Source organism: Daucus carota, chromosome 8, assembly GCF_001625215.2.
Source record: "Daucus carota subsp. sativus chromosome 8, DH1 v3.0, whole genome shotgun sequence".
NCBI classification, from domain to species: Eukaryota; Viridiplantae; Streptophyta; class Magnoliopsida; order Apiales; family Apiaceae; genus Daucus; species Daucus carota.
In genome coordinates, this window is record NC_030388.2 from 28,248,887 (window position 1) to 28,263,790 (window position 14,904).

Here is a 14,904-nt window from a genome sequence, read left to right on the forward strand (position 1 = left end):
TACTGTACTATCTTCAATCATAGATAGAACTCTTGTTGGAGCAATTCCAACTATAAAAACTTTTTTGCTATACGTAAATTGACATATTATAAATAAAAAATTTAAATAATTTCATGAAAATATCATATTTTAATACACCATCTTTTTGCCTATAATTATTGCCAAATACTTATGAATCATTATATTTATCGAACCTTTACAAGCATGTAATAAATAATAGATCTGTAAGAATATATATTATTTGTTATCATATTGAAGTATAATATATTTTATTTATACCAATCCAAAATATTAGTGACATGCTATTTTTAAATTATGAGCAATCAATATAGTGAATACCATTGAAGCACTTTACATGTTGAACAGTTTTTACATAATGTTCTACTGATCCAATTTATCCATCAATTTAGTCAATCTCGTTGGAGATGTTCTTAAAAACAACTTTCTCGTGAAAAACTTTTAGCTAAAAAGTGAGTTGACATGCAAAAATTAATAAACTCCAACCATCACTAATGGGTTGGCTATAATCGTGACTAAATTGGACCGGTGAGGTGTTACGTAAAATTTGCTAAATTTGTAAAATATCGTGATTCGATGGTATTAATTATATTGGTTGATTATAATCTAAAAATGTTTGTTATTATTGTTTTAAATTATTAAAATATAATATATCAGTTCAATACCACAATAAATGATGCGTCATACGAATTTCTTACAGGTCTGTCCATTCATAGGAGATTGGTTAAAATTATAGACAAATGATGAGTATGATCGTAGTGTGATTTTTCCAAGAGGTTGAAATATTTTTATTTTTGATATGCCAATTGTTTTTTTAGCTAAGAGTTTCTAATGATTGCAGATGGTCTGAGAATATCTTTAATATCACTGACTAAAATTCATTTTCACCGATTATTACATTAACCGATTTTTACCTAATTTTTGCTGATCATGTCAAAATCCATCCGATTACTGATTACCAGTTTAATCGACTGAGTTTCAAAATACTGATCATGACATATATTCTTTCTGCCTTTTCAAGAGGATGTTGAATTTCTTATTCTCACTTCAAAATGATTTTATTGTATATTTAATAAAAATATCTTTAAAAATACATTTTCAAAATATAAATATATTATATTATAATTGTAAATATCAATTAAAACACCTGAAAAAAACCAAATATCATATATTGAAGAATTGAGGAAGCATATTCACAAACATTTGCAATAAATTGTAGTGTGAATATGTTACAGAATACGATTTGAGCTGGCGTGAAGATTGTGGAGCTCGCAAGTGAGCTGGATCCATACTCAATGGGAAGACCCACTGGTCCCACCTTCTTACATTAAACTAATAACACTTACATTTTCAACACAAATATATCAACAACTTCATTTCAGATATATCAAACTAAATTCAACTCCTTCACTTACACAACCCTGTCTTCGATCTTACACACCCACATAAAAAAAACCCATTTACAAGACATCTTTTTTTACATGATTTGATGCTGTCTAGCTCTTTCTAGTCAAAACAGATTCTGGGTATTTCTTGGTTTGTGTTTTCTTGAGCTGGGGTTTGGTTTAATTGAGGTTTAGAGATGTGTTGTTGAGTTGGGGAGAAGATGAAACTGGGTGGTGTTCAAGTAGCTAAATCTGGGTCTATGCCAAGTTCAAGCTCTCATGGGTCGACCCAACAGTTTCCTGCGGGTCTTCGGGTCCTTGTGGTGGATGATGATCCAACTTGTCTCATGATCTTGGAGAAAATGCTCAGGACTTGTCACTATGAAGGTATAAAGACACATATGTATGTATTTATGTTGGGTTGTGTGTGAGTATGCATGTGTTGCTTTTAAGGTTTGGGTGATTTGGAGTTGGATTAGTTTGGGATTTTCTTGGTTTGGTTGTTTGGGTTGGTAAAGGTCAAAGTTTTATTTGATATTTAGTGTTTGGTCCTCTTGTAGTGAATTGGATATAGTTTAATTACCAATTTTGGGCTTTATTTGTTGTTATTAATGTTTTTCTTAAGAGATTAGTAGTCTAGGTTAGGCAAGTGACTAGCAAATTATTGAGATTTGGGTGTTAAATTGATGGTTTAAGTCTATGGAGTATGATTTTGCGCCAACTTAGATACTGGATACGAAGTTTATTCCGGTATCTGTTTGTGCAAGAACTGAGATCTATTACATATGGATTGGCGTATGTAGCTAGTTCTCTCTCTGGGTTATATGTGTGTGTGTTTGATGATATCCGAACTTTGTAAGTTTTGGTCTTTGACTGTGTTTTTTGTATAAAAAGTACTCCCCAGCCCTTGCTAGGAATGGAAACTTTATACACAAATCAACTGGCATTTATTGATACACATTTATCCTTGTTTTGAAAAGTCAATGGCATCCAGTTATTTATGTGGTCATTGGTTATTGATTTTATTGCTTTCTGGGGTTTCAGCGACAAAATGCAATCGAGCTGAGATTGCATTAAACCTACTAAGGGAGAACAGAAATGGATATGATATTGTTTTAAGTGATGTTCACATGCCTGACATGGATGGGTTTAAGCTTCTTGAGCACATTGGACTGGAGATGGACCTCCCTGTTATCAGTAAGCAGCATATTACCTTTCTCCGGGATTTTGTAGTAATCTAATGTACAAAATAGATGGTATTCGTTCAATTGGTCTAATCAATACGTATAATTATTCAAACAGTGATGTCTGCGGACGATAGCAAGAACGTAGTAATGAAAGGTGTAACTCATGGTGCCTGTGATTACCTGATCAAACCAGTTCGTCTTGAAGCATTGAAGAACATATGGCAGCATGTAGTACGCAGAAAGAAACATGTGTGGAAGGACATTGAGCAATCCGGCAGTGTGGAAGATGGGAAGCTACAGCAACAGACACCTGACGATGCTGATTACTTGTCTTCTGCAAATGAAGGCAGTTGGAGAAACTCAAAGAGAAGGAAGGATGAAGAAGAAGATGCAGACGATAGAGATGATGACACATCGTCATTAAAGAAACCACGGGTTGTCTGGTCAGTTGAGCTTCACCAACAGTTTGTAGCAGCCGCGAATCAACTTGGAATTGACAGTAAGAACTTTTTTTTTGCTGTTCTGATATTTCTTTTATGGTTTGCCAAATATGAATAATATGTATTGGTTATAGCTGTATGCCAATATTATTTAATTTTTAAACAAGTTCCTATAGCCGGTCGGCGTGGTTTTAAAGAATTCTCTAGAGTTCTTTAACATATAAACAAAATTATGAGGGCTTATTAGTTTGTTTTCATGAGCACGACTAGATGATTAAACTTGAAGTCAAGTTACGAGGCAAAAAAAAAAACATAAGTTTTAATATGTTCAGGTATTATTATATATCCAATTTGATATAAATCTTGAAGAATGTCAGTTAGACCTTTCTCATTTCTTTATATCTTATCTTTTTCTGGTTTTCCATTTATCAATATTTTCTCCCGGAAAGGAAACAGTGGGAAGTAAAGGAAGTAAATATGTCGAGTCCTAAGAGTTTTAGTTACCAAGGTAGGAAGTACAGGGGATATTGATTGGACATGTAAAAGATTGTTAAGAGGAATACTAACTTGGCATTACAAAATTATTCCAAGAGTTTTTCATTAACTTTACACCGATTCAATTCATTGTTAGAGTCAAAGTGAAGGTAGTTTTACTTCCTTTACATTTGCTTTACTTCTCTTTTAGACTCGGAAGCAGAGATGGAGGTAAAAATTTACTAACTTTATCCTAGTCATTTTCTTCCTTGCTATCTAAGTCAGAAAGCTCCCAGGGAAATTGACTTCTACTCATTTTCTGTTGGTCCCTTTTTCTAACTTTAGTCAGAAAATTGAACTGAGATGCTTAATATCTTCAAGCAAGTCATTTGGTACATTATCCAAATTATTGAGGACCAAGAGACACCATTTATGTAGGTAATTGGCAGATGAAATCATGCAAACTGACGAACAGGAATCAACAAGAAGTTTTTTTAATTTTATATTGACATCCATATATTTTAGTGGTAGAAGAAAACCATTTGTAGAAGTCCAGCCACGATCTACTTCCTGTCACACTAGTTTTTTGATCCATGAAAGGAAAGCCCTCTTGCAATTTCCAAGGGCAACCTTTTCATCTTTGCGAGTTGTCTAGTTCTCATGTTATATATTATCATTCCTATCAAATTTGAGAACTTGATAGTGATAGCATCCAGTGAACAAACCAACTATTGCTACATAAATTAAGTCAACTAAACCCATTCGAGCCCAAATAAATATAAAAAACAAGAGATCTTGAAGTAAAATTATCTAATTATGGGTGGTCCGAGTTTATGATATCTTTATGAGCTGAAAGTTAGGGGTTGACTATTTAGCTAAATGATTATGAGACCATCTCTAACCCATTACAACATTTGGTGTACAAATTACATCACTCACAAAATCTACTGGAGCCCACCTACACTATAAATATTACACCAAAAGTAATCTTTTGTGTAACAAGATATATTCCCTCTAAACTTGTCAAAAGTATTTGTTTTGTTGGGACATAATAGGGTATAAATGGGACACACATCTAATAAATATGTTTTGTTAACAAACATAAGGGTACTTGAAATTTTGAAAAAATCTAGAATGGTGTAAAAATTACACCAAATATATTATATTGGTGTTGGGTGGGGATGCTCTAAGGGTATGTGCAATTGTAGCCCGGTGAGTGGGTGACGAAATTTAGGGGTGACGGCATTTTGAGAGGCAAGAATCGAGATACATAGTATTATATGATTGTTTTTTACTTTTCCCCAACTTATTTCTTACTTTAATTTTTTGAAACCTTATATTGAATTGTAGAGTATTTAGCTTTTATAATATTAATGAAGAACCATACTAGGTTTAAATTCGGGTCTTGAGGCAAATAATGTGAAATCATACACGACATATATTTAGTGTTGCTATGAATGGATTTGGATGCAAGTACGGGAAGAACAAAAGTAAAATGATTATCATCAATATGATCTTTTCTTTAAAAAATCATTTCCTTAGTTTTTTAATTGAGTTCTGCAGACATATATGTGATTGTGATCTATATAGCAGCCATTTTCTTTCAAGTTAAATGAAGCATGTATGCATATTCAGAATGATAATGACATAATTTGCACTTTCTTATATATTTTCCAGTTGTGATGTGTTGTTTTAGGTTGAGTGAGCATTTTTATGTAAAAGTAGTTTGGAAACTGAATTTTGTGATCAGTAATTGGATTGGAACAGAAAACATAAAATTGGTAATAGACTCATTAAGGAACCTAATCCACCAATTTATTCAATGAATTTAATCTGTCACAGTATTTTGATATCTTCATGGGATAATAATGCGATTTCCGCTTAGCAAAAAAAAAGAGACTATAATAATGCCATTGCTTAACTATTTACTATTATTGTAATATTACACATACGTGGGATTTCTTTTTCCTTTTTTGAGATTTGAACCTATCCTGCTCAGGAGTAGTCCAGAGTAGTTGCCTACTGATAAACTCTATAAGTGGGAGTAATAGCTTTCAGTCTTGTTCTTCTCATTAATTTTTGCAGAACAGAAGCGAGTTTTGTGTTAGTTTTAATAGAGTATCCTTATACACATATATTTTAGTAGATCTTCCCTCTAAATCTACTTAGTGTCCTACATTCCTTTTCTTTGTATAATGACGGGTCTCTATTATAACAGATTATGTAACTGTGTAAGTTATGAAATGCTTCTATATTGAGTAACTATAAAGCACAGGTTCGTGTGGCAAGTCTCTTGTAGGTTTTAAATTACATTACTTATCATGTTGCCTATACTTATGCCTCTTAGGAGCTTTCGAAGTAAATTATCAGGACTTGTGTGTATATTTAAAATTAAAATTTCACAATTCGGACTTCAGAGGACAATACGGGCCTCTTTTGCAAGATGTGTTTTGGTGTTCAATGATACAATATTGATTTGTTTGTTTCCTTATATATTGACTTATGTAATTACAGAGGCTGTTCCAAAGAAAATTCTAGAGTTGATGAATGTTCCTGGACTCACTAGAGAAAATGTAGCCAGTCACCTTCAGGTAATTTTCTTTGATCTTTGGAGGATATTTTCACGAGAGCTCTTTAAATTTGATGAAGCAATGTAGCATCTCTTAATTTGTTCTTTATAATCTATCCATTCGCGAACTTTTTCCTTGATCTCCTTTGGAAAGTCCTCATCACAGCAGTAACTCTTTGCAGAAATATCGCCTATATCTTAGAAGATTAAGCGGCCAGCACCAGAATGCACTCAATGGCTCTTTCATGGGGAACCCAGAAGCAACTTATGGATCGATATCTTCGTTCAATGATCTAGAACTTCAAGCATATGCTGCAAGTGGTCAACTCCCAGCACAAAATCTTGCAGCACTTCAAGCAGCAGCGTTTGGCAGGTCTTCGTCGAAATCAGTTGTATCACCTCTAGATCAAAGAAACCTTTTTAGTTTTGAAACTCCAAAGTTACGCTTTGGAGAAGGGCAACAACAACACCTGAGCAATAGTAAGCAGGTGAATTTCCTCCATGGTATCCCAACAAATATGGAGCCAAAGCAACTTGCCAATTTTCATCAAGCTGCCAATTCATTTGGAATTAATATGCAAGTCGGCTCTCATGGAACCCAAGGTAGTTCTCTGATGATGCAGATGGCTCAACCACAGTCAAGATCTCAAATACAAAATGACATTAGTGGTAGTTATGTTTCAAGACTTCCACCATCCATCGGGCAGCCTGTTGTTTCAAATGTTGTTTCAAATGGGACAAGTAGAGTTTTGACACGGCCAGTATACAATCATCAAGTCTCTCAAACCTCTCCAGTGGCAGGAATCTCAACACACCACTCTAATGATCTGATGAGGAATAGCTTTCCTCTTGGGGGCAATTCTGGAATTTCATCTCTGGCTTCCAAAGTGATACCCCGAGAAGAGGCACCTATCGAGATAAAAGGATCTCAAGGGGGTTCAAATTATGATGTATATAGTGGGCAGCAGCAGCGCAAATCTCAAGATTGGACCATACAGAATTCTGGATTGGCCTTCGACACATTACAACATGCAAATATGCGAGGAAACCTTGATGTTTCACAAGCAGCCCTAGTTCAACAAAGCTTTTCATCTAGAGATGCAATTGAGCAGAGCAGGAATTCTTCTGTTTTGCCATCTGTTTTACTGCAACAAGGTTATCCTTCCAGTGGCCACAGCAGTAGCTCATCTTTTGGCAAGGGAATCTTCTCGGGAGTGGAAGAGAATGGACACAGGAATATGCCAAACACTGGTCAGCAGCTTAATGCTTATTTTACTGACACTTCACCAAGAGTCAAGGCTGAACTGCTTGAAGGAAATTTCTATAATAATTTACTGCCTGACCAATATGATCAAGAAGACCTCATGTCTGCACTTCTAAAGCATGTAAGCTTTTCTGTCCTTCCTCGTTCAAAGTTTTAGAACTTCTACGTATTTCTTGATTAAAAGTTCCGTCTTGTGCTGATCTCTAATTTGCTCCTATGTAGCAGCAAGAAGGGATCGTAACAGTTGAAAATGATTTTGACTTCGATGGGTATCCCTTGGATAACCTTCCTGTCTAGTTTTACTTCAGCTCCTGCTATGCGGATGATATGCAGTTTCTGGTGGTGTATATGGGTGCATTGCAGCTGAATAAACTTCTGCTTTGCATCAAATAGGGGAGGTTGATTTCACTCCATTAACTGATTTGATAACTTGTTCAGCTTGTGTATTTCAAAGTTCATAGAACAGTAGATGTAAAAGTTGAGTTACTTAAAAGATGACATTCAGCTGATGGTGATGCACTTTCTCATGCAATTTTTTTACAACGATAGGTAGGATGAACTAAGAACAAGCATATTTTAGGGGTTGCTGCGGATGCAAATCTTTGACATGTTTCTTGATAAATCTGTGGGTGTTTGCAAACTGGAAGAATCTCTCTAACTGTAATAACACAATTTCAATTTAGTTTTTTTATCTTCAAGAACTTGATCTTAATGTACAGAAATTTATTCTATTCACAGGACATGATTCTTTGTATTGTTCCATATTTGCTTGAACTGTTTATGTTAAGGCCTTTATGTTTGAACTGTTTTTGATGATTTAGACTTGTAGACCTTACTAACTCCTCATCTGGTTATCCAATCGTGATTAAATTTGAGATGACAGAAGATTAACCTATCATTTTGGGCTATTCAATTCCGATCAGATTTGAGACAGCAGAGTATTAATTTATTACTTGACAGGATCAAATTTTCGAACTTTAGTTTAGAGAATCAATAGGATTAACCAATCAGTTATGCCATGAACTAGATCAGAATCAACGAGGCCATAAGAAGTGATCCCATTTCTTTCATCGGGTCCGGGTAGAGACCAAAGATCTTGAGCGACCGATCCGGCGGAACACTCAAAAGATAAAGAAGTATCGTTAATTTCTTCATGCTAGTTCCAAGTTCGAAGTACCATCTGTACCAATAGGAATCTCCTTCATTACACGATTTCTTCTTAATATAAATAGAAAACAATCACTGGTATTTATGGATAGAAACTTGCATCAAATGAATTAATCATTAAGCCCTCTACTATTGTTTATGACAATACTACTATAAACTATAGTAGTGCGGACACGGCTAATGAGTGATGAGTGATGACTCCATTAAGAAGCAGCTCTTAATCTGGCTTTGTGCATTAATCTGCATCCCAACTTACATACATCACACATGTAATGTAAAATAGTTTATCAATAATGCTTGCTTTAATAATAACTAGTAGAAGTACTACAATATTCGCACTTTTCTTCTGCCGGGGACTAATAATTGATAATTGAAATTGATTGATTTATCGGATTATCGTAATTTTTTTTGATAAATTTGACGGTTTTAGTCAAATTGGATTGCATTCGATAAAAGTTAATTGCTAATTCTTTAATAAATTATAAATTTTCAGAACACCGTTAACATGATATTAATAAGATAAATTAATAACTGAAACTATAAAAAGAGAAATGAAATACTCCATCCTTCCCAATATGTTCCATACATTTTCTATCTGCACGCATTTTAAGATATCTATAAAATATAATTTCATAATATTTTTCTAAATAAAAATCTAAATATCAAATTTTTGTTCAGAGAGTCAAGCTAATATATAGAATTCAACTAGTTGAGAAGTCACGCGTTGCGGCGACCTATAAAAATTATAATAATGATTTAAAATTTGTATTTGTAAAATAAAATAATTGTGTGGCAGTCTATAAAAATTATATTAATGATTCAAAATTAACATTTGTAGAAAAAAATAAATTTTATATTACAAACATCTCGATGCAACCCAATATTAATATATAAAATTACAAAATTGGACTATAATTCATGAGTGAAAAAATGAAAATAATTTCTACATATAATTAACGATTTAAGGCATGACGAATCTTAATTTTAGTTGTGTTTTTTTTTTAAAGTAAACGTTTTTTTCCGCTAACATTGTCATTAATTTTCAAGTACTACTTCTTAGACATATACACCATGTCCTACATGTAAAAAACATAAGCCCTGCATGTAAAAAGCATATGGCTCTTTAACAGAACTGATTGATGACATCTAGCAATATACATTGATTGATCAATAAAACAGATAGTAAGCTTGAAAGAACATAAGTGCGTAAAAGAATATACATTGATTGATCAATAAAACAGATGGTAAACTTGAAAGAACATAAGTGCGTAAAAGTCAAAAAGATATTGAGATGCAAATCTGAAACCATCCTCAGTTTTAATAATGATAAACATTATATTCTAGTTATATGAACATTAAAATCCTACCACCTGTAGGGATATTTATATGTGCAATTAGACTTGTGTGCTACTCTTTTCCATATTTAAATAATCTGAAACAGAATCAGATTAAAAAATTGTAAGCTACTATATTTCAAAAATAATTTGAAACAGAATCACATTAATTTATGTCAAGATATATACCATATTAATTAATATGCAACAAAAAAAAAAAACAGAATGAGATTAAAAAAAATTGTAAGCTACTATATTTCATAAATAATCTGAAACATAATCAGATTAATTTATGTTAAGATATATACCATATCAATTAATCTATAACAAAAAAGGTAATTTTTATTTATTTTCTATCCAAAAATTTCACAAAATTAGAAAAATCAAACGGAGCTATCTAAGAGGCGACACATACACGCCCCTCGTTTCTCACTTATATAAGCATATTGACTAGTTGAGAAACCGCGCGTTGCGGCGGCCTATAAAAATTATATTAATGATTCAATATTAATATTTGTAGAATAAAATAATTTTATGACTGTCTATAAAAAGTATATTAATGTTTCAAAGTTAATATTTGTAGGATAAAATAAATTTATATTATAAAAATCTTGATGTAATACCAATACTAATATATAATAAAATTGCAAAATTGGAATATAATTCATGGTGAAAAAATGAAAATAAATTTATACACGTAATTAACAATTTAAAGCATGACGAATCTTAATTTTATTTGGTTTTTTTTAAAGTGATCATGTTCTTACATTGTCACCTTCCTCCAATTTTTTTTGGATTGATTGTGCACAAAAACATCTAACTTAAATATAACTACTCTCTTAAAAGTTGCTTGAACGGAGCAAACAGATAATGCATGAATAATTTTTTCATGTATACAAAGTAAATAATATAAAAATCAACAACAACAAACATGTCCGATGAACAAAACAAATATTATATAAGAATACCCAACAAACATACATCTCTAATAATTAATTTATTGATATCGACCATCAATATCATGTTAAGACTATATTTTTTTCCCATGTTTGGATTTGTCGACTCCAATATAACGGTTTATAACGACATTTGCTTGCAACAACCTTACAGCCTTCACTTCCGAGTTAGAAATCGAGAAAGAGAAAGGTATTTTTAAGTTTTGATATTTTTCATCCAAAAATTTCAGAAAATTAGAAAAAATAGAACGGAGCGATGTGAGAGGTGCCACCCACACGCCCCTCGCTTCTCCTTTAAAAATCGAGTAAGAGAACTATCAGGTAGGCTTGTGGTATTGAGCGAGGAGGTTGTGTTTAGATGAATCAAAACCCTACAATCTATACGGGTATTTATAGGTACAGAGAGACTTGTTTGCTACTCTTTCCCATAATTAAATAATCTGAACAAAATCAGATTAAAATTTTCAAGCTACTATATTCCATAAATAATCTGTCTTTCCCATAATTAAATAATCTGAAACAAAATCAGATTAAAACTTTCAAGCTACTATATTCCATAAATAATCTGAAACAAAATGAGATTCTGAAACTTGCTTCTAATATTCCCAAAACTAAAAAAGGTAGTTCTAATTTTTGATATTTTTCATCCAAAAATTACAAAAAATTAGAAAAATAGAACGAAGCGATGTGAGAGGCGCCACCTACACGCCCCTCGCTTCTCCTTTATATAAGCATATTGATTGATTGATAGCATAAAGAGAGTATACAGTATATTAGAAGCGAGGATACAAGCGGAAAAAAAAATGCCAACATGTAATAATGTATACGATAATTGTAATCCAAACAGAGTGGGCTGATTGGTACAAATCAGTCACCGACTCACCGTCCACTGTTATTTGCTAACAAATCAAAAATAATTTTAAAATTTTACTTTTCAAAATTAATTATGACTTTAAAATATTACTTTGTACTAAAACTTAGGAGTATTTAGTAAATAGTAACTGTAAAATATTTCTTTTTCTTCTGAATTCGTTGCTGTTTATTACAAAAGTTGTTGGAAATTGGAAAAGAAGAGAACGTAAAAATGAAAAAGTGAGGAGAAAACATGGGTAGTTGTAGTGTTTGTACAAAATGGAACAATTGCTTTGAAAATACTACAGCTCTACATCATTACCAGCCTGGAAGAGATGTGTGGTCTACGCCTCAACTACCTGCACTAGCTTCTTCGTCTCTTAACTTGTTACATCGCGGTAAAAATTTATACGGCTACTTAATTAATGATATATGAAATAAAATTATATTTAACCAATTATTTTATTAATATGTGTATTTTTTTTAAAAGGAACCAGTAAATTGAGACGAGGGAGTAATAATTTTGTTAAGTTTAACCAAACAGTCCCAAAAGTCTGTAGCACGTCAAAGGAGTTTGAGACTGATTTCAGATTTCTACGTGCTCCTTCCAAGTGAAAAGCTGTTAAAAAATTGTTACCAGCAAAGTAGCAATTAAATGCTTGCGTTGCACATATCACATATCACCATAATAATCATAAATGGAGCTGCCCTTTTCTTATTAAAAGAGGAAGATCTATCCCATGGTACTCCTAGTATTCAAATCCTCGAGATCTAGTAATACCCTCAAGCACCAACAGCTCTGATGTAGATGTACATTTCTTTTCATAGTTAGTTACTCATTGTCAAGCTCAGTGATCATTACTGAATGCCTTAAAAGATAATGGGAAATAAACGCTTATTGCTTAAAGTAAAAAAGTGAAGTAGAAATTAGAAGCAAGTTAAGGCTTATAAATGATAAAAGTGTTTGGGAAATAAGTAGATGCCGTGAGACAAAAACTAGTATTCATAGCTTTTCTTAAGTACTTCTTGACTTCTTACACAAACGGTACAAATAAGTGCTTCTAACTTATAATTCAGAAGCCGGGCTTATGAGCCCGCGCCAAACACCCACAATGCGGTTAGATATATAAGGTCAATGTATTCCTGTAGGAATTTACAATAAAACAGTAAATGAGTTCTAAACTTTTGGTACTTCAATTTTCTGAACAACAAAATATTTAATTATGCAATTAAGGAATGACCAACAAAGAATTGTACATACAAGATCGTATAAAGAAGAAAAGGTATTTAGAAGTTGAGTTCTGCGAAGTTGAAGATAATTTAATAAAAAAAATTGAAAATCATAGAGAAATGTAGTTTATAATTAATGAGCGTGGTTAACAGAATTAGAAGAAGTTACCGATTCTCATTCTTACTCACGATCTAAACAACTTTCTGGATATATTCTCCATGTAAAATATTAAAAAAATATATTCCGTCATTGATACCGTCTATTCTATTAAATAAAATAATAATTTCAGTATAATATTCACCGGAAGAATTTAGAATGATAAACAAAGATGACAATGGGAATCTTGAAGATTTTTGTACAGCAAATATTGAGGGACAAATAATCTCACACTTGTAAAGGCACTGATAGTATTTTATGGTCCTACTATATTATACCACAGTCCCATACCATACATCAATGTATCCATATAATTGGCACAAACCTCATTTACACATACTATAGCCCTTAAAACTATGACCACACCCTCCACTTAACTCTCCTCTCTCTCTCTCTCTCAATCTCTCCCAAAATTCTTGCAATGAAAACAATCCTCCCCTCAAGAACCTCACTCAACATATTCATCCTACTACAACTCCTAATTTCATCAAGAATTGTGAGTGCAAACACATGGGCAGGATCAAAGTACGAGGTCGAATGCACAATGTGCGCCGCCTGTGACAACCCATGCAACCCTCCGGTCTACGCCTCCCCGCCGCCGCCTGCCACCCCATCTCCGCCGCCACCCGCCCCCACACAACCCCCACCATCATCATCCAACTGCCCTCCGCCACCCTCACCACCAAGCTCCGGCGGCAACAACAACTACTACTCTCCTCCGCCGCCTTCTCAGCCAAATTACGGCTACTCGCCGCCGACCACCACCGGAAACTACTTCCCGCCGGCCGGGAACTTCTACCCTACCCCACCACCACCAAACCCTATTGTACCATACTTTCCTTTTTATTATCACACCCCACCACCAGCTTCCTCATCTACAAAGCTCCCAATCCCTACTTTCTTGATCCTCATTTTCTTGTTTATTCTATAAAATCATCTTTACAAAATATTATAATAAATATTTACATCAGATGAGTGCATGGAGCTACAAGGGGCAGATATGTAACAAGAGAAGAATTGAAGAAAGATATGCAAATTCTATAGTATAGAAATGACCCTTCTTTTCATTTAACTTGTTAATCTGTAAATTTTCTTGATGGCTATTTGTCATGATGTTTATGTTAATTATATATACAGGAATTAATTCTAAACAATTTTTTATGATCATGTAATTGTCAATTACAGATAGCTAGGGAGCTATCATGCTAATAAATTATTGATTCTATCTTTGATGGTGATGAGTAGTAGGAGTATTTTATTTCATGGATTTTCGATCACCATGTGATTTAGCAGCTGTATTGGACTTTATAAAGTGCCAAATTCAATGTTTGACATCATCTTTCTTTAAAGTTTATTAAAAATACATTTGTTAGTCAAATTTACTCTCACACTTTTTCATCTGAAATTTACTACTCCCTCTGTTTTTTTTTATATGACGCTTTGACTTTTGGCACACACTTTTAAGTGCTTTGACCGGGTAGTTAAAAATATTATTTTTTGAATTTTCTTTTTCTGAATAATAATATATAATCAAAATTTTTATTCAGAAAAAGAAAATTTAAAAAATAATATTTTTAACTACCCGGTCAAAGCACTTAAAAATGTGTGCCAAAAGTCAAAGCGTCATATAAAAAAAAACAGAGGGAGTATCTGTTTTCATTTATGTATATATATGCTGGGTCAGTCAAAAGAACTTTCACTCCTGCTACACAGAATTAAGATCAAGAATTAACAGGTAATTCTGAATGATAGTTGGGAATTGAAATCGGGAATGAGAATGGATGATTAAAATCGAGAATAGAAATAGAGGATATGAGAATGGATGGCAATTGAAATCGAGAATGAGAATGATAAATATAGAAATCACTCTG

General features: G+C 33.1%; 2 protein-coding genes across 3 annotated transcripts; both read left to right on the forward strand.

Annotated features, from left to right (window-relative positions):
* The first annotated feature begins 1,375 nt into the window (after positions 1 to 1,375).
* On the forward strand, positions 1,376 to 8,099 carry LOC108199603 (two-component response regulator ARR2). 2 transcript variants are annotated; one of them, XM_017367503.2, is made up of 6 exons: positions 1,376 to 1,790; positions 2,448 to 2,600; positions 2,706 to 3,089; positions 6,019 to 6,095; positions 6,256 to 7,458; positions 7,560 to 8,099. In XM_017367503.2, the coding sequence occupies exons 1-6, from the start codon at positions 1,625 to 1,627 to the stop codon at positions 7,632 to 7,634; spliced, it is 2,058 nt and encodes a 685-aa protein (XP_017222992.1). In that variant the 5' UTR covers positions 1,376 to 1,624; the 3' UTR covers positions 7,635 to 8,099. The 2 variants fall into 2 exon arrangements, with proteins under 2 accessions (XP_017222992.1, XP_017222993.1); XM_017367504.2 differs by having other exon boundaries at positions 1,382 to 1,790; positions 7,563 to 8,099.
* A 5,229-nt stretch (positions 8,100 to 13,328) lies between these two features.
* Positions 13,329 to 14,265, forward strand: LOC108197781 (extensin). Its single transcript, XM_017365479.2, has one exon. The coding sequence runs from the start codon at positions 13,455 to 13,457 to the stop codon at positions 13,962 to 13,964; it is 510 nt and encodes a 169-aa protein (XP_017220968.1). The 5' UTR covers positions 13,329 to 13,454; the 3' UTR covers positions 13,965 to 14,265.
* The last annotated feature ends 639 nt before the right edge of the window (positions 14,266 to 14,904 follow it).

Excerpts from the sequence above, each read along its gene's own strand:
- LOC108197781 (XM_017365479.2), top strand. The coding sequence starts at position 13,455 with ATGAAAACAATCCTCCCCTCAAGAACCTCACTCAACATATTCATCCTA.
- LOC108199603 (XM_017367503.2), top strand. The coding sequence starts at position 1,625 with ATGAAACTGGGTGGTGTTCAAGTAGCTAAATCTGGGTCTATGCCAAGT. Across the intron at positions 1,791-2,447 it reads CAGGACTTGTCACTATGAAG|CGACAAAATGCAATCGAGCT; the intron begins GTATAAAGACAC and ends CTGGGGTTTCAG. Across the intron at positions 6,096-6,255 it reads ATGTAGCCAGTCACCTTCAG|AAATATCGCCTATATCTTAG; the intron begins GTAATTTTCTTT and ends AACTCTTTGCAG.